This window comes from Neolamprologus multifasciatus, chromosome 6 (genome assembly GCF_963576455.1).
Source record: "Neolamprologus multifasciatus chromosome 6, fNeoMul1.2, whole genome shotgun sequence".
NCBI classification, from domain to species: Eukaryota; Metazoa; Chordata; class Actinopteri; order Cichliformes; family Cichlidae; genus Neolamprologus; species Neolamprologus multifasciatus.
In genome coordinates, this window is record NC_140444.1 from 23419493 (window position 1) to 23441491 (window position 21999).

The 21999-nt window shown below is 38.7% G+C and overlaps 1 protein-coding gene across 2 annotated transcripts; it reads left to right on the forward strand.

Moving 5' to 3' along the window:
* The first annotated feature begins 21 nt into the window (after positions 1-21).
* Positions 22-20948, forward strand: aimp1a (aminoacyl tRNA synthetase complex interacting multifunctional protein 1a). 2 transcript variants are annotated; one of them, XM_085162401.1, is made up of 7 exons: positions 22-210; positions 9543-9670; positions 10347-10460; positions 12155-12322; positions 15128-15333; positions 16489-16657; positions 20661-20948. In XM_085162401.1, coding segments are annotated over exons 1-7 (954 nt in total). In that variant the 5' UTR covers positions 22-208; the 3' UTR covers positions 20828-20948. The 2 variants fall into 2 exon arrangements, with proteins under 2 accessions (XP_085018527.1, XP_085018528.1); XM_085162402.1 differs by lacking the exon at positions 22-210.
* The last annotated feature ends 1051 nt before the right edge of the window (positions 20949-21999 follow it).

The following is a 21999-nucleotide window of genomic DNA, read 5'->3' on the forward strand; positions in this document are numbered from 1 at the left end:
CTAATGTCCGAGCCGTAGAACATATGGCTAGCGAAAGCAAACGGCTAACTGCACCTGCTTCCTATCCGTATGCTGCTGCGATCTACACAGTGGGACCTGAACTGGCGAATCTGCGGCTGCCTGTTTGCTAGCTCCGTTAGCAAGGAGTGATAGCAGCTGTCAAGCTCCCCAGTTGAAAACGTGCTGGGTTTGCTGCCGCTCAGAGTTCATGTAAGTTTAAAAAGGCTCTGTGCTATATTTTCTGTTTCAACCCACCATTGTTGTATCTTTATTGTCAATGATGTCTAACCCGCGCTTATACTAAGTAGCTTAACTACACGAGAGCTAGCCTAAAGTGGAGTTTATTCCCAAGTTGGTCGAGAAAACTGGAGCTGAACCGGCTAATATTGTAGCTTACCTCTAACTGATGCAACGTTAGCTCATGTTAAGCGCACAATAGTGAGCTGTCACGAATACACAGTTAATCCAAATATAGGAATAAACACACCAAAGTGTTTTAACATTTTCATTTTGTTGTGATACTGGTGAACTTTACTGTTCTAACACAGCAGCCATGGTTTTATTTTCATTATTCATTTAACCTTTTTCTTAAATCTGTAAAGTGAATTTAACTTCATATATATATATATATATACACACACACATGTATGTGTGTGTGTGTGTGTGTATGTATACACACACACACACACACACACACATACATACATACAGTGGGATTAAAAAAATCTTCACAATAAGAAAAATAATTTTTGAGTTATCATATTAAACCCTTAAAAGTATGGGACATTTGAGATATATGGGACTTTTGAAATTCAGATCATTGCTTGTATTATATCGTTATTTTCTGTAGCATATTAATAGTGACAGAACCAAAGCAATACAGGATTAGTTTATGATCATGTTACAATGTTATGGTCTTGATTTTGATTGGTTTTGTAATTCTTGAATATTAATGTGAGCTAAATTTACTCTTAGCCTATCACCATTACCCATGCTTAGACAACTGCTGCAGGATAACTGTCATTGTTCACATACTTTCTTGCATACTTTTTTGTATGTGAAAGGCTTAAAATGTGCATCTGTGAATGTTCTCGAGGGCAAATTTAACATTGTTGTAGTCATGAAACCAGGGTATTACAACTAATACATTTATCACCTGATGTACGCTGGCCCAAAGACACATTTTCCCCAGAATTTAAGCCATTTAGTCAATTAAGAATAGGAAAGTCTAGAACCCCCATATGTTTTCTGTTATTATTCATATTCATTTGTCTCTGGGTCTAGCCACTGGGAATTAAGCTGGCAGAAATCTTTGTTACGTGCTCAGCTCAGTGGGACCCCAATGCGCATGCTCTATGAGCCAAAATTGCAGAAATGTGGAGAACATCTGGGTACCTCATGGAGGAAGATTGGATGCCTTTTTGGATAACTGAGCAACTTTTATTCAAATTTAAGAACTGTTAACTGTGTTGTCTCTGGTATCCAGTTCTCATTTAGGCCTGTATGATACAGAAAAAATATCTTGTAACTATCGTTTTTTTCATATCAGTTGTATATTAATGTGTAAATATGTAAAATTTAACAAACTTTTAAATATAAACAAAAGAAAACATAACAAAAGACATTCACTCTGTTGTAGTCCACTTTGTCTCCCACAAAGAAATGCAGTAGTGTCCCACTGAAGTGGGAAGTGAGGCTCATGCATGGATCAGATATGTGACTTGACTACAAATTTAATGTGGTAGTGAAGTATGACACCGTTGTCTCTCTACACTCTATGTACAGCTGGGAAAGTGTCGCTTGAGAGAGATGTTATGACTAGGGATGGGTACCGGTGTCCGGTGCCATGATGGCACCGGTTCTGACATAAACGGTAGTAACCAGACCGAAAAGCAGCGCACATTTCGGTGCTTCATTTCGGTGCTTTTTTTTCCTGAGCTGTGACACACTTTGAATTCTAGCCAATCATTTTACGTTTCCGAGGATAGTAGGCGGGCCCAGGTACGTACGTACTTTTAGAGCAGAGCTACAGATTAAAAATGCCCAAGGCGAAGCAGTCAAAAGTCTGGCTGTACTTCACAGCAAAATATGCAAACTCAGCAGCCTGCAACAAGTGCTTTAAGGTGATACTGTGATACTGTCAAAGGAGGTAACACCTCAAATCCGATGAAACACCTGGCGACGCATAGCGTTTTTTTTTTTAAAGCAGAAAAATGCGCCGTATTTGATAGCTTGCTGCGAGACCTCACACCGAGCGCATCTCCTGCGGGTGTGGTGGTGACGGATGATGATGGCAGCAGCAGCCGTTCTTCTCTGCGTGAGTAGCTTCATGATGTTCGTGTGTAATTTACGTTCAGTAGGCTAACCACGTTATTACATTAATGCATGTAAGGTGAACTAGCAAACATCATCATAGCTACATGCGGCTGTCTTCTTGTTTGATGGCAGATACTCCCTTCACCCTGGCCAAAAAGGCTAAAATGACTAAAGAAAAAGTGGAAAACAGTTAAACATGAGGTTTTTGGACAAAGTTTGTTTTTGTTTAAGCACTGCTTCCAGCCAAGAGTGATGCCATATATGCCCTATAGCTGCAGAAAAGGCTAACATTGTTATCTTTTTACAAAAAAACAGCTGAACATGAGAGGTTTTTGGACCAATTTTGTGTTCTCCATTCTTTAAGCACCGGTTTGAGCACCGTTTAAGCACCGGCACCGTTTCAAAAGTACCAGTTTGGCACCGGTATCGGATAAAACCTAAACGATACCCATCCCTAGTTATGACCATGAATTTGGATGTTGGACGGGTCAGTTAGCTGCTTAAATCTGATGTTTTTAAATATTCTTACTGACATCATGTCTTGTCATGGTGTTATCTGCCTTTGTGGGAGCATGGTTTTGACACAGTTTGCAGTGCACCCAGTTCTGCTTCTTTGTCAGACTTTTAATGGCCAAAATATCTCCACACTATCAAGTTACTTTGACATTTTAGCCATGTCGTCTTGCTTTGAACCTCTGGCTGTGTCCATTGGGTTGTCGCTCGAGTTTTCCTTAACGTTATCTCCCTCATGCTTAATTTATGGTGCTGCGATTATGTCCGTTTGTGTACATATTTTCCTATGGAAAGCCAGTAGAGAAGGGCTTTCAACCAATGCAAATGTGCTCCAGTGCCGTCAATTGAATGCTGAGTGGTAGACAAATCTGCAGGAACAGGCGAGGGAGTGACACTGTCTAAGACAGCACGAAAACTAAAGACAGTGGCTGGAGTGGACACTTTTCATTGTCTTTAACACTTTGTTTGTCTTCAGCTCTGGCTCAAGGACCAACAACACGAACAAGAGTAGGCTATAGACTAGTTGTACCACATATTTGCGACACTGCACCATTTGACAACAGATGTTCTCTGCAGGTAAATGAACAGCCCGTAGCTGCATACGGACTGCCAACGTAGTAACACTGCTGGACCATAATTTCTTTTTCACACTCCTAACATACTGGTGTGCACGACTCCAGTAGCCTAAACATTAGTACATGTGCTGCTGCGAGGAGCTTCTCCTAATATGACATCGCTCTAACTCTATTCCAGCCACACGATTGCTGTTCTCACTGGCATTGGCTTTTTGTGTTGTCTGTCAAATTATAGAATGAGTTCTGTTGACTATTTATTGACCATGTCCCATATTGCTATTGAGAAAAGTTATTTCACAATTTTCTATTTTTATCCTTTTATCGCCCAGGCCTGTTCAACTTAATACATCCATGGTGGAAATACAGCCTAATCAGATGACACCAGGGAACATGACGCACTCACGATATATAGACAAGCTCCATTATATCTTTTCTAACAATGTGATTGTCCAGAGAAGCAGTTCTGTGCCTGAATGTTTCTAGTGGTGCAAAAGTTTATCTTTAAACTTTTCTGCGAATGTTGCTCCAACTTGTGATGCACTGATGCATCGAGAAATGCAGTGTTAGGGCATTTGCAATGTCAGAAGAGCAGTTTTGGGTGACTCTTAAAAAAGTCGCTTAAAGTAGCTTAAAGTTGGAGTGCTTTTGTGTTACTTCTGCCAGCCTAGATTGGTATGGCATACTTCTTTTTCAAGATAACTTTAACCGTTTCCACACATAAACAGCAACTCGTAAATTTATTTATTTATTTTTTATTTCCACTGCTTAAAGCAATGGTCTGTGAGAAGACAAATGTCCACATTGGTTTGCTCTGCCCTTCCAGCTGCAGTGCGTGGAGAATTTACATTACTGTGGACACCATATCTTAGCCATGCCAAAATAAAAGCCACTTGGTGTACTCCTAGTGCCAGTCCCAAGCCCAGATATTTGGAAAGGGTTGAGTCAGGAAGGGGTGATAAAGGGCACCATTAGAAATGAGCGTATATATTTCTAATCATGTCCTTTATTATAATAATATTAATAATAATGTATATAAACTATACATTATTATTATTTTTATAAAGGAAAGGATTAGAAATGAGTATATCTGAGGGACAACTCAACATCACCCACTGTCTCAGATATTATTTTTAAAGGGACATTTTCATAAAATCATCCAATATAAACGAAAATGCTGTTCTGGAATAAACCATCAAATTTGTGCATATTTTAGTAAATGAGACTCATTCTAAACTGACAGGTTTGTGCAATCTGCATATCATCTGCATAATGCCACACCTCGATTACTCTATATAAGGAAAGTTGTTTGCCTCCAGGTATAGTGGAGAAACCGGTCATGATATTGCAAGATAGAAACCTGCACCTATAAGGCAGGAAAAAGTCAGATTTAAGAAACTCAGGCTGAAATAATGGAGCTTCTGAATATTGCAACACTCAGTGTGGCTTAAGTGAGAAAAAGTTTGGGCATCAAATATGATATAAAAAAACGACTAGCACACTACAAGAACACAATATCATATTTGGCATAATACCAAGAAAGTAAACATAGTACACGTATTGTCTGATTGATGTTGTACCCAAATAGATTCATATCACATACGCAGGGGAGTGATGAAATTAACATAAACACTCGTACGAAGGATTTATGTACAGATTTTTGAGTACCCATTGTTAGTAAATGGGGACCAATGGATCTGCATTGATTAAAAACCAATAGTGTGAGAGAATACACAGAATTTTAATTTTCTTTATGTAATCAGTTAATCAGTCAGTCTTTTTTAATTATCTCATAAGATGTAAAGCTTTTGACAAAATTTATATTTGAAAATGCATAATCTGATATAGGGCTGCATGATTTTGCATAAAATGAGAATCACAATTTTTTTGCTTAGAATTGAGATCACGATTCTCTCACGATTTTCTTTTCCAATATAAATCTTTATTGCACTTATTAACTGCACATCAACTTTGTAACAGTTGAGACTGAACATAAAAACAATAAATGTCTCACATTTTGTTGTTGCCGCAAAATGTTGTACTGCTTGTAATTCCGTCTCCACCATTGCTCGACACTAGAGCAGGTAGTGCAACATAAAATAGTTGCGGGACGGCACTGTGTAGCGTTTGTCTAGGGTGTTGATCATTTTCCTAAATCCCTCGTTTTGAACAGTGTTGATGGGAGCCATATCTTTGGTCAGGTGATAAGTGATAGCCTCCGTAATTTCTTTGTGCCTGCGGGAGTTCGACAGGTATAGGGAAGCGCTGTATAAGGTTCCCGTTATTGATGTTTGGGTGGTTGACCGGGACGGATTTTCTCCTGTCACTTTCTTGGCCTTTACAGCTTCCTCATCTCTCAGGTGCTCTCCGTTGTTTTTTCCCTGCCAGCTGACTTCTGTATCACGTGGTATAATTCTCCGCCTTTGTCATTTGTTGAGCAGGAAGAGTGATCCCTTGTTTTCATGCAGCTTATGTCCCGGATCAAAATGTGGTACATTCGTCATCTTTTTCTTTTTCTTTTTTTAAATCGTTGTCACTTGGAAATGAGATCGCACATAAGTATGAATTGAGATCGTGATTTTCTAACGATTAATTGTACAGCCCTAATCTGATATAATATACAATGATTGAAGCATTGATACTAGTGGAAAGCCTCTGTATTGCCATGCTTTCAGTTGATCTCTTCTTCTAGGCAACATTCATTTCAAACTTTCTCACAATACAATTATTGCTGAGATTTTTTGTGTAAAAAAAAAAAAAAAATACATAGAAATCACTATTTAGTGCAAATATGAGGAAGATGATTGCATTTGTCTTCATAACCAGTAGCTGCATCTGGTGCTAAAGAGTTTTACATCTTCATGGTGTCTTTTAATCTAAAATCTGTAGGCCCTTCCAGTTCCTTCAGATGGTGCTGCCACACTGCACTCTTCTTTTAATCACAATGTTCAGGTTGGCAGACAGGTAAGGAAATATCCTCCCACAGTCAATTTCAACTGTGGGAATGAACCATGAAAAGAGGAAACGTTTGTATCCAGACTGGTGTGCTCACACACCAACACCTTACGACAGAAAAATGGTGGTTAAAAGATAGATTTACATATGTGATTCAAACCACTTGTGCTGCCTGTGTCTGTGCAGTAATAGCTTTGATATTTTCATTTAAGAGTGGAGAACCCATGGGGTCAAATTTGACCCCATGGTTATCCTAGAAAACCAATGGGGTCGGCTCTGACCCCATGGGTTCTCCAGGGTTAAGAGTGGGTGTACAAGCAATATGTGCATCTTTAATAGGATACAAGTGCACATAGCTGGAAGTGCTTGTAACTTGTTAAATACATGCATTTGCAAAACAGAAGGAGAATTGAAGCTTTTGTAATTAGGTCAGGTGGATAAGTGAGACTGTGTTGCAGGTAATAGCTCACTTCACTCTTTTTCCTTTTTGTTTGTTTTTTTTCTAAATCAATAACGCATTTCAGTGTAATATCCGTCGCTCCAGCGGCTTGATGCTGCATGCGGTACCTCAGCCTCAGGATACATTTTCAGAGGTTATCCAAATGAGATCTGCCTTTTTGTGGCTCTTGTTATTACTCTACCACTGGTCCTGTTTAAATTAATTCAGTTTCTCAAAAAAAACAATGCTTTGATCCTTGATTTTATCAACTCCAGCTTTTTAGTGTTTCTAATTTCCTCATCCCCCAACATTTTGTTTTCATCCTGGGCCAGCTGTTGTTTTCCAGTGCCTCCCTGTAATATGTGTAAGACGTTTTCTTCTTCATGCCTCAGCCTTGTAAAAATCCTTCTTTTCCTCTTTCTTCAAGAAGTAATTTGCCAAGCGCAATATTATAAAGGAACATTAGGATAAACAAGCTTAGTATCATTTTATCCAGTCTGGCTTGGAACGTGTCAAGTATTTATTACTTGTTCCTCTCTCTCGGTCAGCATACCTTGTGGATAGAGCTCAAAGACTGTCACTCTAGACAACAGAGTAAAAAGCCCATCAAAATCACATTAGGACTTGGTTTATACTCACTGACGCTGTACTTTATAGAAAACATGTGAAAGTGATTGTTCTTTTTGACATATTGCTATCAGGCAATCAGCACATTATATAAGATTTATGCATTATTTATAATTATTAATAAACATGTTCTAACTCTGCCACAGCATTATATTATGATACATTACACAGAAAGTACAATGGAGTGCCCTTTTGTCCTGCGCAGAAGATCTGCGGCACAAACCACCTTTGAAATTGCAATGTTCTGTTTTTGTTGAGACTGTCTGAGACCTGTTGACTCAACTCTGTGGTCATTTTGGAAGCTGTAGTTTGCGGTAAAGTTGTACTGGAAAGCAAACCAGTAATTCAAACAGGTCTTTGTTGATGTTTAGCATGGTGCTACTACTACTCACACTAGACACTTTTGATTTGCTCCCTGCCTAAGCATCAATGTCCCCTTGTACCACTCCAATACTGGCTTGTGCTATATTTGCCATTAATCTGTGTCTGATTGCACTTCAGTTTATCTTTGTTTGTTTTCATACTCATCCTGTTCAATACCTTTAAATCGAGCTCTGGTTTGTTTTTCTCCTTTGCAAATATAGAGTGCACCTTAGAAAAAATGAACTGCACAATCAGACCAAAGCAATATCCCCAGACTTTTTGGGCGAAGTGGTCTTAGCTCAGTTCCAAACAAACTCCAGAGTGGTTCATTTAGGATGAGATTGTGATTCAACCTTAAGCCAAACCAACTACCAGGTGTATGTTACAGACTTGAGCTAAACGCCTTTCCATAGCCATGTATACTTTGCATTTGGGGTGGCTGTGACTCAGGAGTTGGAGCAGGTCATTTACTTATTGCAAGATTGATGGTTCAATCTCTGGCTGCTCTAGTTTGCCCAGAGTTTTCTCGCACGGTGCATTCACTGGTGTTTAAATGTGTGTGAATGTGTTCCTGAATGGGTAAATGAGACATGTCGTGTAAAGCACTTGGAGTGTGGGTGCTATGTAAGAATCAGTCCATTAACCATTGGGAGATGCAGCAAAGTACCATAAACCGCTTATTTGTTTTGAAAAGTGCTATACAATTAAAGTTTTTTGCCCTGTCCCAGTGTTGTCAATAAGTGGGCTGAACACTCTTAGGTGGTCTGTAGAAATGCAGGAAAATTGGCTTTCTTTGAGTTTACTTGCAGTTTCTTCTGTGTGAAAAGAAACCAAGGCACTTAAAACAGTTAAGTTTACAAATATATCAACTGATTGAGAGCAGAGTAAACCAACTATAGGTGTGCAAACTCTTCCCTCTTTCATACATTTATGCTTTTGAGAATTGCACTTGCACAACACAATGAGATCCATTATTTTATGACATTTTGCAGCCTAATTAAAGCCGTTTTTGGAAGTAGTGGCACACTGTCCTGTCCTGTCCTTATGGGTATGGCTAGCAGGACACTACATGCGTCTCAGGGCCAAATTACACTTGTCAAACAAACTGGAATTTAGGAGTCAAATGTGCTCAGTCACAGTGTTGTGAGTACACCGTGATATACCTGTATTCTTACTTTGTTCACACTATAAAAGTTAGTGGGTCAATGTTGAAGTGGTTAACACATTTGCCTAACATGCAAAAGACCCCTGATTTTAGACCAGAAGAGGTGTCACAAGCTAGTGTACTCACAGAGTTGGTTCCAAGCCTGGATAAAAGGGAGGGTTGACTCAGGAAGGGCATCCGACATAAAATATGGCCCACGTCAAATTTGCGGATCCAGCTGCTATAGCAACCCCTTAAAAAATAAAGGAGTAATATGTAGTAGCCAAAAGGTTGAGATACTTGACCCTAAGTTACTCAGCAGTGCGTCCATGCAGTCTGAACCCAAGTGAAAACACTTGGGTAGAAAAAGCACAGAAAAATTGCTTGTATGAATTGGTGTGAATGGGTGAATAAGGCAAGTTTTATAAAGTCCTTTGAGTGGTCAGAGTAGAAAAGAGCAATATAAGAACTGTTTATTGATCACTTCCTGCAGAGCTAACATGTATAATATTTGAATTACAGCAATCTCAGGATGCTGGCTGCCCTCAGTATTCACCAGAAGTTGTCATATTGCATTTGTGTTTTTGACTGTATGCTTGTTGTTTTGTTTTAGGTTTTTAGTCCGCTCATTGATCAAAATGAGTCACAACCCTTTGTTGAGGCTGGAGCAGCGGGCAGCTGAGGCCGATCAGCTCATTGAGTACCTCAAACAGCAAGTCCAGCTACTGAAGGAGAAAGCCAGTAAGACATGCTCATACACTTTTGTATAAAGAAATTTGTCAGCTACTTTACGTATGTAGGGATTTATGTTTATGTTTGTTTTACATTCAGTTTTTCCGTTATTTATTACAGGTACTTGCAATAAAAAAATAAAAAAATAAAAAAAGCTTTTAAATAGTTTCAGCTTTTTAGGGAAATATATTTCCACATTTAGCCTCTCCAACAATGATGTTCTGGGCAAACAAAAACATTGGACACTGCCATGCCTAAATGCTAATACCAGTATTTGGGTATGTAAATTATATAAACCAGTATGTAAATTATTGCATACTGGTTTATAATGAAGTTTGTTTGATTTTCTAATTTGTTTAGATTGGCTACATGCAAAAAGTCCCTGCACATGCCACTCCAGTGCCATTAACCTGTAATAAATAATAAAATGTTGCATTTCTTTTTTGTATTTCTCCTTTGTTATTCTCATGAAATAAACAACGTTTTGGGTGGAAAAGCAGATGTTTACAAGAAACGTCGAATGAGCATTACATTTTTTCTCTTCTGTTAACTCATAGGTGCTGCATTTATTTATAAGGTTTGCCATAAATGTACAGTCTCAAAACTGTGAAACTCTATGTTAATTTTGTGGGGATTTTACATTCAATTGTGTGCTGACTAGTAACAAGAATTTGCCTTACTGCAGTTCTCCAGGCCAGCGTCAGAGAGGAGAAGAAACTGATGGTGGAAAATGCCAAATTAAAGAACGACATAGAGGAACTTAAAAAGCAGCTGCTGGAGAAAGAAAAGAGAAGAGGAGGTATGTTGACTTTTTGTTCCCGGCAAGGCTTCCATCACAGATTAAATGTTTGTCTTCAAAAAGACCTTGATGTTGTTATCCTTTATATCTAGTTTTTGAAGCAATTGTGAGCACCCGCCTGAGGACCATTTGATGTTAGTTGTTGCTCATTAGAGCGTTTGTTTGGTTTGTGCTATCAATGATAACATCTTGTGCATTCTCGCCTTAGCCTATTATAACCAGCTCTTTTTTTGGGGGGGGGGGTATAAAACAACCATACTGCTTCAAAAATTCCCCGTTATATTGTGGGAATAACATGTGTGTCGGCCATTGCACTTATGACATATATTGACATTGAGAGGTAAACAGATGAGGCCATTTAATGCTTTCCAGAAAAAAAATGCAGGAATAAAAGAGGGCTGGAAGAAATAAGTAATTTATCCTTGCTCAAAAAGCTGGATATGTTTTGGAGAGTCGAAGGAATGTGTTCCAATAAACTCAAGACAATGTTTTTCCACACGGTATATATGATTGTGATGTTTAGCTTTGGGGTTTCTTGTCGATGGCTTTAAGGTGACTCAGAATGGCTCAATCAAAACGTAGATAAATATAAAGTTTTTTGAAAGTCAAAGAAATTCCTCCGCTTTGGATATCTGCCTGCAGCGGAGTTATGCTTTCAGTGCCTTTTGTCTGTTTGTTTTGTTCTGTCAACGAGATTGCACAAAATCTACCAAGCTAACTTTAATGAAGCTCGGTGAAGAGGTTAGGAATGACCAAAGGAAGAACGTGTTCAATCCTGATGAAGATCCAAATTGTTCTTTTAGAAAACTGGGCATTGGCATTGATTGAAAATGCTCATGTGAAGAAGGATTGAGAAACTCTGCATATTGCAGAAAAATAAATGTCAGCCTGAAAACCAGATTTCTAAAATTTATCGTGAAATGTGAATGATATGCAGATAATTACCAAGGCGTCGAGAAAGGTTACATTTCAGGTAATCGCGCACACATTTTTTCTTGGTATTGATATTTCACTCAGGGATTGTATCTTATGTAATATTTTGATAGAGAAAGGAAAAATTGGTTTAAATGTGGAAAAAACCTAGAGAGGAAACTTAATGGGAATGTTAAGAGTTTTAGAGGTTGTTGCCTGTAATTCCAAGGTAAACCGGAAAGGTCCTGATCTCAGGTCCCAACATAGAATTAAGGTAATTAAAAGCATTATGGTGACGGTGGTGTGCCTGCAGACCGATGTTTGTCAGACATAGACACTGGATTTTGTAGGAATTCAAACATCAGGCGCCTGAAATGAGGGGTTACTTGTTCCTACAGAGTTATTGTCGGACATTGTTCCCTGCTTTATGGTTCCTTTTCCTTGTTTCCATCAACTTGGACACTGTGATTTTCCCATCAAAACAGTTTGCATCAGGAGAGCAATCCTCCCACTGGGTGTGTAAATAAAGCACCCCCCTATATCATTTCATCATATTATGTTGATGCAACCAGCTCTGTGCATGAAAAGGGTCAACCAAGAAGTTGTGTATGTGAAATTTGAATATTCTCTGTTTTGTTCCAGTGCAGCTTTGTGTTCGTTCATTCATTCACATCGGGTTTGGGAAACATGGAGTACGTTCAGATGATATCAGCTACAGAAAAAATGAGTCAATTATTAATCATCTACATTTTACTAATATTTTGCATCTGTTCTTTCTGTAGTGCTTGATGTTCCCATGCCATCAAGTGCCACCACTGTCGAGTGCAATTCAAAGCCCACTCCTCCTAAACCCTCTGGTCCAGCGCCTTCTGGTTCAGCACCATCTGTTGCTGCCGTCAAGGACATCTCTCCTAAAGATGAGGCTAAAAAGAAGAAGCCTGAGAAAAAAGGTAAAAGGAAAAAGAACATGTTACGTAATGAGGTGTTCCTATGAATCCACTGATGTTTTCATATGTTCTAAAATCATAAAAGAAGCTGCTCAACTTTTTCAGATCTTCCACATGGTGTTATTTATTTCTTGTATCCAGTTTCATTTTGGTCATTTATTGACACACAGTTTAGGCAGAACATGAAGCCAAGCTCAACCGCAATCCTGGCAGATCAGCAGATGTCAAGCTGGCTCAACTATTTAAGTTGCTTTAGCTCATCTGCGGTTGCTGGACATCTGCAAGCTGCTTTGCAGCCCACCTCCACCCTAGCATCTCCATTCATACTGACTTAATCAGTGCTGCCTTTGCTGTCACTGATAACTGCTTAGTACTCTATAGGGGGTCTTGCACCTGTTCACCATCCATCCATTTTCTTTCATGTGTCTAATTCAGGGGCTGGAACCTATACCAGCTGTTATTGGGTGAAAAGCCAGGTACACCTGCGCAGATCACTAGTCTATCCCAGGGCTAACATAGAAAGACTGATCATATGAAAGACCCTCATATTGTTCACCCTCATATTCAAATCTATGGCCAATTTGTAATCACCAATTAACCTTACGCCATGCATAAGTTTTTGGACCGTGGGAGGAAGCTGGAGTACTTGGCGAGAACCCACACAAGCACAGGTAGAACATAAAAACACCACATAGAAAGGTCTCAGGTTTGAACCTAGGACCTTGTGGCTGCGAGGCAAACCTGGTAACTAACAAACATCTTTTTCTATGTAAATGTCTAATATCAAGTGAAAATGAGAATTATCTGCACATGTGGTCTGTTTTTATTCTTTAATGGTTCCACAAAGCACTTTACAGTATGTTCCTTACTGGCCCGTTCACACACACTGGATGCAAACCAACTTGTCAAAGGACTTTTATTACATAGTTGGGTCTGGGATCACTCCCATTAGCGGACAACCCACTCTACCACCTGTTCCATGGCTGCCTCATAGCCACAGCCCGTTAATGGATCCAAGATTTCAGGCTCCGCAGGACAATATCCAATGACGTTTGATTTGTTTGGAATTTGTAAACCACATATATGACAAGACGTCTTTGTGCAATGTCACAGCTAATTGGATCTCATTTGAGCTTAATTTAATGTTAATGTTTCATGGATGTGCGTCATTTGTGTACTTTATTATGAAGTTAAACTGTTTTACGTTTATGACAAGTTTACAGTACAAAACAAGAAAATCCGTGCCATAAACCTGGATTAATTAGCAGTAAAACAAATATTTATTATTGTTACAGGAAATCTTGTTTGACCTAATTGCGAGGGCTGCAGCATGCACACAGGCAAGAGTCAGCTCTGGGTTTGTTTATGAGGTTACTATTTAAAAAGACACTGACAAATTCATTAGAGCTTCTGGCTTTTCTCACATCCAGAACTGTTCATAAAAATGGTGACTTGGTCTTTATTTCATTTAAACACTTATCACTAGCTAAACTATATAAGCTCATGTGCAGCTTCGGAGGAGTTTAAGTAATGTTACATGACTGTCCTGTCATCACAGTAGAGAAACAATAACATGGTGTAAAAGCGATGAATTAAAATTAAATGCAGGTTGCAATTTCTATGCTTTAGAGCTAGTTTGGCCTTTGAGGAATGATAGAAGACTGAGATGATTTCATCACAGCACGGTGAAGGAAAGCTGCTTGACCTCTAGAGAGTAGCATTCAGTGGCACTTTTCTTAAACCAAACTTGGGTATTGATATTGTCAGTAGGTCAAAATAAGTCCTCTGTAATCCTGCGAGTATGTGAAAAATATCCCCTCACCAAAATTATTTCTGAAGTAAAGGAATTTGCAACACAGCTTTTCCAAACATCTTAGTTTTATTTTGGATGCTTACATTATTTTACTTTGCACATGGAAACAAAATGATTTCAGCCTACAGTTGTCTGTTGTAGTTTTAAACTAGTGTCACACACGTCTCCTGAGCAATGCCAGCCCATTCTTCTTTGGCGAATCTCTTAAACTCCAGATTTGATGTTCCTTTGGCATGGACCTTGATCTCAAGTTCACCCCACAGCTTTTCAATGAGATTCAAGCCAGGGCTTTGTGCAGGCCTGTCAATACCATTCAGTTTGGTCTTCTGGAGGTAGTTCTTCACCAGGAACCACATTTGCTTTGGGTTGTTGTCATGTTGGAAGACCAATTACAACCCAGACATAGTTTTGCTGCTGACTGCTCAAGGTTTTCTTTGAAAATCTTCACATATACTTCTTTCTTAATGATTCCTTCCAGTTTGACAAGATTCCCAGATCCAGACATGTGAAGTGTCACCACGGCATAATATTCCCACCGTCACAGTGTGGAGGCAGTGTTTTTTCTATGCCTTTTCCTTTTTCTCTATATAAACCTAAACTGATTCCTTTTGTTTTTGGCTTGATGTTTCATCAAATGACAGCTTGAACCCTTGAAGTTTTTTATACTGTATGTTATTGGAGGATAACCCTAAGTTTTAACTTGATTTTTAAGGCTTTAAGTATCACAAAGTTAAAGTTCATCGCTGCAGTTGGCTGAAAATATTCTCAATGCTTTTAAATAAATATTTCCTGTCATATTATTCACATTTATTATAATACCATGAAAACTGTGACAGATGTGTTTCTTCGGCAGATGTTTTTTTTAATACATGATGAGTAGCTACTGACTGACTTTCCTTTTAAAAGCGTTTTTGGCACTGAAATGTGCAATTTTAAATTTAAACCATTTTCCTGTACACTCTTAGCGTGAATTTATTTATTTTTTATTTCTGCAGGAGAGAAAGCTGAGAAGAAACAGGCTGCCCCCAGCCAAGAGGATGCCAAGGTGGATGTGTCTCGTCTGGACCTGCGTATCGGCCGTATAATCTCTGCAGAGAAGCACCCGGACGCTGACAGTCTGTATGTGGAGCAGGTTGATGTGGGAGAGGCTGCCCCCAGAACAGTGGTCAGCGGACTGGTCAAGCACATACCTCTGGACCAGGTACACTATTACTCCTTCAGACAAGATAAAGGTTTTGCTGTTATAAATAAGATTAGAGAAAATACGCATTTACGTTAAAGTTTAAGGGGTTTTATTTGCTTACAAATTATTTAGATTTGTTTCATTACAGATCCTAAAGTAAAATGTTTATTAGAATTTTATTAGGTAAACAAAGGTACGACAAACAACAAAACCCAACATGTCGAAATACCTTATTACTCTAGAAGTAGAACATGATGGAAAATTTTCAAATTAATTTTCATAATGTGTGGTGTTAGTTACACTAAAATAAAAACAAGTATTGAAAAACGGAGCGCTCGCTGAAACAGACTGACGGGCTCATCGGCTGCATTTTAAATTGAACTCACAGCTGGCTGCAGCAAAATAATGTATTAAAATCTCTTTTTTATTATTGCAAAAGTACAACAGTGAAAGTTTCTGTGTGCACTTCACTGGACCTGCAGCCTTTCGTCCACACTGCTCCACCTCAGTTTGCAGCCATTCACGTACTAAACTTTGCTTGATTCAGCCTCTGTGCTCCAGATTTGACTCCTTATTTACTCGGATTAGCCCTCCACACTCTGGATTCTCAGCTCAGCTATCTGTTTTATAATGTTTTATAACATTTCTGTACTTTCTCCAGCTTTCTAAAACTCCAGAGACATGAATCAAAAAACGAAATGCAACAGCACAATGAGTTATTTTTACATTGATATAGCAGACCTTATTATTGTAGGATCTTTACCTTATAATGTAAAGCGGATTGAGGCAACTGCTGCTATGATAAATTAAGTTGAACTGAATTTACTAAAAGGTGTCCTACATTTTTTAGAAAAAGGCCTTATTTTCTTAGATCTGGGATGCATCATCTCATCAAAATCCTTTTTTTTTTTTTTTTTTCTTCTTAGCTTTTAGGGAAACTGTCTTCTTTTAAATCGTGGTAAACCTCAGAGGTCTCCTGGGTTTTTGGTTATTGAAATGAGGCAAAGAGACCATAAAGCCTTGGATGCAGTCATTTCGAATTAGAGCATTGGAATTAGCATTATTGTTTCTGATGTTTTATGAAATTCTCAGTCCTGTCCTCAAACAAATCAAATTCTTTTCAACCAAAGGAATTGGATATAATTTGTTTTTTCTCTTTCTCTTTGTATGCAGATGCAGAACCGCATGGCAGTGCTGCTGTGCAACCTGAAGCCAGCCAAGATGAGAGGAGTAGTGTCCCAGGCTATGGTCATGTGCGCCAGCTCGCCGGATAAGGTTGAAATTCTTGATCCTCCTAGCGGAGCAGTGCCGGGTGACAGAGTTACTTTCCAGGGCTTTCCAGGTACGGTTACTGTCGTCACTTTAATTTACCTGCACAAAAGAATATGCCGACCCATCAGAATTGAGGATTTTATCTTAAAACTATTTCCAGACAAGCAAGCACTAGGGATCACTCGCTGACTACCGGTGATAGTCACTGACTTTTAGTTTGAAAAAATTTCCCAGACTCGTATCCACAAAATGACTCTGTGTTTGGGAATTGAAGGGTGTCGCTGAACCCTTTCACTGCCAGAAACAACATGGCGGTTAGAGCATTCATTCCTATGAAGACACCAATCACAATTTGTTTTCAGACCCCACTGAAAGCTCTCATTAGCTGACCCCTCGTTTCTGTTTGGTGGTGGCTAAATGGCCTGTGACTGCTGCTTCGACAGGCTAATCAACACTCCCTGCTAGCAGCGTAACGTGATCTTTTTTATTGTCAGTTGAAAAGGTAATTACTTTGTTAAGCTCACAGGATATAAATGAGTTTAGAGAAAAGAACACACGACCCCCAGTTCCTATCTATTAACTAATCAGCAAGACCATGTAGGAGTCAGGTTCCTTTCCTCTGAAGTTTCCCAAACACTTTCCAGGATATATGACCTGAAAAGGCAAAAAGAAAAAAGCCATCACAAAATACATTTGCAAATCTGAATATGATGAAGGGGTTGACAATAACAATATTGGGAGTTCACTCTATTTTGAAATGAGATATAATCAGCCTCAGTCTATGGTCCAAGAAAGGGTATTAGGCTACGTTCACACTGCAGGTCTTGATGCTCAATTCCGATTTTTTGATCAAATCCAATTTTTTTTGTCTGCTCGTTCACACTACAAATAAAATGTGACAGCAAACGTGCTCTAGTGTGAACGCTCAAAGCGTCACACACAACGCGCTCAGTTTAGACCCAGACCAAACAGTATTGTTTGACTGATGGCCTTAATATAAAGTTGTTTCAGACTTTACGTTTCCCAATTTTGCTTTATTTTGTTATTTACATATGGCCTAATAATTATCCTTATTGCTGTTTTAGAGAGGAGCGGTGCTGCAAAGGATAGTTGCAGATTTCTGTCAGAATCTCCAGATTATAAAGTACAAATAAAATGTTCACGTTTCTCCAACGTTGTCTTCCCAACAGTTTCACTAACATCTACACGGGATGGCCAGGAAGTGTTCGCGATGTCTTCTCCGGCGCTGATAATTGGCTTCTGTCTTGTGTCAGTGACCTAAAAGATGTATTTAATGCGACATGACCATTCAAACAGCAGTCGCTTTCTAAAACATCGGATATGTATCGGATTCAGTACCACATACGAAAGTGATCCAGATCAGTCAAAAAAGTCGGATTTGATGTGCTTTCGCCTGCAGTGTGAACGTAGCCTTAGAGGTAACAGACACTAAATACTGCAACATGCATGGGATGTGAACATGAATGGGTGTCTTTCTCTAGCGCTGTAACTGGCGTCCTGAAGGGAGGGGCAGAACCTCAAATGAGCACTGACAAAAAAAATTTAAAAAGGAAATGTATATACAGGAAACATCTTTAGTTTTTCATCTTTGGTGAGTTTAAAATCGCAAAGTGCATATTCACAACTTACTTGCCTGCTTGACTAGTGCAAACGGGTTTGTGTTGTTTAGAACTTCTTTAATTGACACTAAACTGAAACATGCAGACACTCTCCGGAAATAAAATTACACAAAATTTAAAAGAAGAAATATTTTTCAAAAATCTGATACTTTAAAAAAAATAAAAAATAAAATTAAGAAAAAATAAAATATAAAGAACTATAATAACTCTTGTCTCAAGTGCAGCAGGCCACATGCATCCGCACAGACTGTGCCACTTGAAAAGCGTTCTTATTCATCGTGTCCTCTTTTTAACCAGAACATTTTTATGGATGCTACATTAAAAGAGTCCTGTTCTAACCATCCTCTAAAATGTGGTTAATGAGAAAACAAAAGGAGTGGAGAACGGGAAAAGTTGGGATTGGGTTTTTTTTTTTATTTGATTTTTTTTTTTTTTTTTTTGTAATTACGTTTTGTTAAAAAAGTCAGGGAAGTTTTTAAAATACAGTGAAACAAAGGTGAAAAATAAAGCTGTCCTTTATTTTCCTCCTATCAAAACTCTTATAGCAGAGTTTCAGTTGAAGACAAACGACTGCTGGTGTTGGTAGATGGTTGGCAATTGTTCACATTTCCCCCAACTAATGGGGCCCAGTACTTCTGCTTGAACTTAAGAATGTACACAAATGGCTCATCAAAACCTCTTTCACACTTCTGATCAAAAACTGATTGTTGCCACTCTTGGGTTGTAAACCAACAGAAATTGCTGCCCTGAGAAATGAAACACATTTGTGTCCTCATAGCCCAAATGGTTGTGTAGAGTGGAAAAAGTCAACACCAGACACAAGTCAGCCAGTACCGGCTATAAATTTTCCTCAAATGCCAAGCAACATCAAAAACAAGGGCATCATAAAATGAGAACCTCACCTAATTGTTTCCCTTGGATTCATATTTTGATTCTGAGAAATTTGGTTTAGATGTTTTGAATTACAAGACCAAATGGCCTTTTTCAAAAAGCGGATGCTCTAATAGCACATGACATAAAGTCAAATCATTCACAATTCATGTGGTAGACATAAAATAAGGATTAGCTGGATAAATCATGAAATTACGTATTGTTGGTCAGTTGCTCACACTTTCATGGTTTCAAGGTCTCCAGGGCCCGTTTTTATATTCATAAACGAACCCTCATAATCTCAGAGAAATGTGCTTGCTTATTATTTGTATATGCAACCACAGAAACCCTGTATTTTGTATTAGCAAAAGTAGACTTACTTTAATAACAGAACCCTCTGTATGTTTCAGTAAAAGTGTCAGCTGAATGATAATAGCTTTTGAAAAAAACAACATTGTAATTATGAAGTTCTTTGTTTTGTTTTCGTGTCATCGTTGCCGTCTTCAGGGCCAATCTGGCATCTTTTGAGTAACAGCTGGTGTGTTATGCCACATAGGAGACAGTATAAAACATGGATTATACCACAGCAACTTAGTGAAGTCCCATTTAAAGGCCTAAAGCTAAGCGTTTTTGCTTTAGCTTTCTTGATGTTTTAAGACGTGATGAAAGAGGGGTGGATCCGACTGTTAAACCACAGATTAATTTGGTAACTTTCTAACTTCTGACTTCTAATGGCTTGTGATTGACAAGCCACTCAGCATATCCGCTTCTTTTTCTCTGGCTTTAATAATAACCAAACTTAAGACTCAGTCACTTTTATTCATTATTTATTATTCATATTGAGTGAGCTTCTCACTCCAAGCTCTGCACAAGATTCTCAATGTACTCAGACATAGTGTATGCATACGAATGGAAAAATAAAAGATTTGATCTTTATCCATCTTTATTTAGCATTTCTGGAGGTCACAAGGATTTCAGAGTGTTACATGCTCTCTTGCCAGACTATATTCCTGGATGACTGGGGCTTGAAAAAATGGAAATACCAGTTTAGCCCATAATGTTTTCTGAGTTCTCAGAACGTGGGAATCAAGTGCCCTTTTTCCATGGACTCCTGTAGGCAGTTTTTTGCAATCAGAGAGGGTTGCTTCGGGCTCGCCTTTACAAAAGATGCAGATCTAAGCCAATTCTGATTTGTCTTCATCATTCCTCAAGCTAAATTCATGTTTTATATTTATATGTGCTCATTAAGCAGTGCAGAGGCCAACATGTTCTTACTTGGATACAATAAAGCTCCTGGATAATGGGCTCTGACAGAAAGTGTGGGTCTTCACACATTTTTCTCCCGTTTTGGATCAACCTTTAAAGCTGACATGAGCAATCACGTTTAGAAATTATTAGATAGGTCACAGTTTGCAACAGCTTTAACCCATCTGGTTATAAGGGATACCTAAAATGCAAAGACATGGAACATCACAATAAAAACATAAACTCGTAGTCTTTGAGAATGTCCTTCACATGAGCAGAGGATAAAAGGTGAAGTCTAATATTTTCTTTTGATTGCAGGTGAACCTGATAAAGAGCTAAACCCCAAGAAGAAGGTGTGGGAGCAGGTTCAGCCAGACCTGCGCACTGACGACCAGTGCGTCGCAACCTACAAGGGAGCTGCGTTTGAAGTCGCTGGTAAAGGAGTATGCAAAGCTCAAATAATGAGCAACAGTGGAATCAAGTAAACTAACAGAACTGCTAGAGAAAAAAACCCTCAGTGTGTACTTTGCAATCATCTTCAGTGATGGATGGTGGAAATGGAAGTAAATGCTTTGAAGATGTTCAATAAAGGGGATTTGAAAAGTCCTACGAGTCTGTCCTTTGACTTTCAGGTCTTTTCTTTTTTAATGTCTGAACTAGACACAGTCATGGTCTATAAAGTGTAATCAATATTGTTGTGTTTATGGTTTAATTCTCCAGGTTTTGTCTTCCCCCAGGCACATTAGCTTGATTGTGCTTTGATTTTGCGGATGTAACTCTACCAAACTGGACTCCAACTAGTTTTGAGCATTTTAATGAGCTGGAAAGGAAATGGGGATGTTATACTGCAAAACCTCAACATATATCAGCTGCTTAAGTGTCTTTCAGAGGTTACCTAAATGGATCTCAGCCCTGGCATTTTAATCTAATGGTCCACTATTATTAGCTCCACCGTTGCCGGTGCCCTGTGCTTTGTTTATTGCCGTCTTGAAAGTCTACCTTCCACCAGAAATTTCCGTGTTCCCAAAAGAAACAGAGCTCTGCATCAGAGCCTTTAATGTTACATCAACAGTAATTAAGGCCATCCACACTACAGAAACATCTGTCATGTTTTTAATGCAGGCCATCACAGTCTGAGTCCTATTATCAAGCACTCCAGAAAGTATGTGCTCAATTTCAAGCACAATTTTCCGAGGTTTGTTTTGCTGTATGGTTATTGAGTTGTGATGAAGTCAAGAATTAAAAATCAACAACAACTGGATACCAGTGGTTATTTTCTTTTTGTCATAACAATGAATCAAACAGAGACGGCATGATTAACACTGAAACTACGGCAAGATATTACATAAATCTGGAGCTTAGCTGTAGCTAACAAACTCATTCTGTGGAGGGATGTTTCTAGTTCAGTTAGTTTATCTGCTGATTGTAAAAGGATAATTTTCATCTGTTGCCAGTGGCCAAAAAAGTCACCTAAACTTAAAATAAAATGACATTTAATTATAACAAGGAAAGCAACTGGGATCAACAGCAATTCAGCCATGAAATGCACAGAGGTTGAGGACTTATCCAGAGTCAGTTGCTACAGACCTTCAAAATTCACGTGGCCGTCCGATTACCTCAAGAACAGTGGCCGAGCAGCTGCACCCAAGCCTTAAAT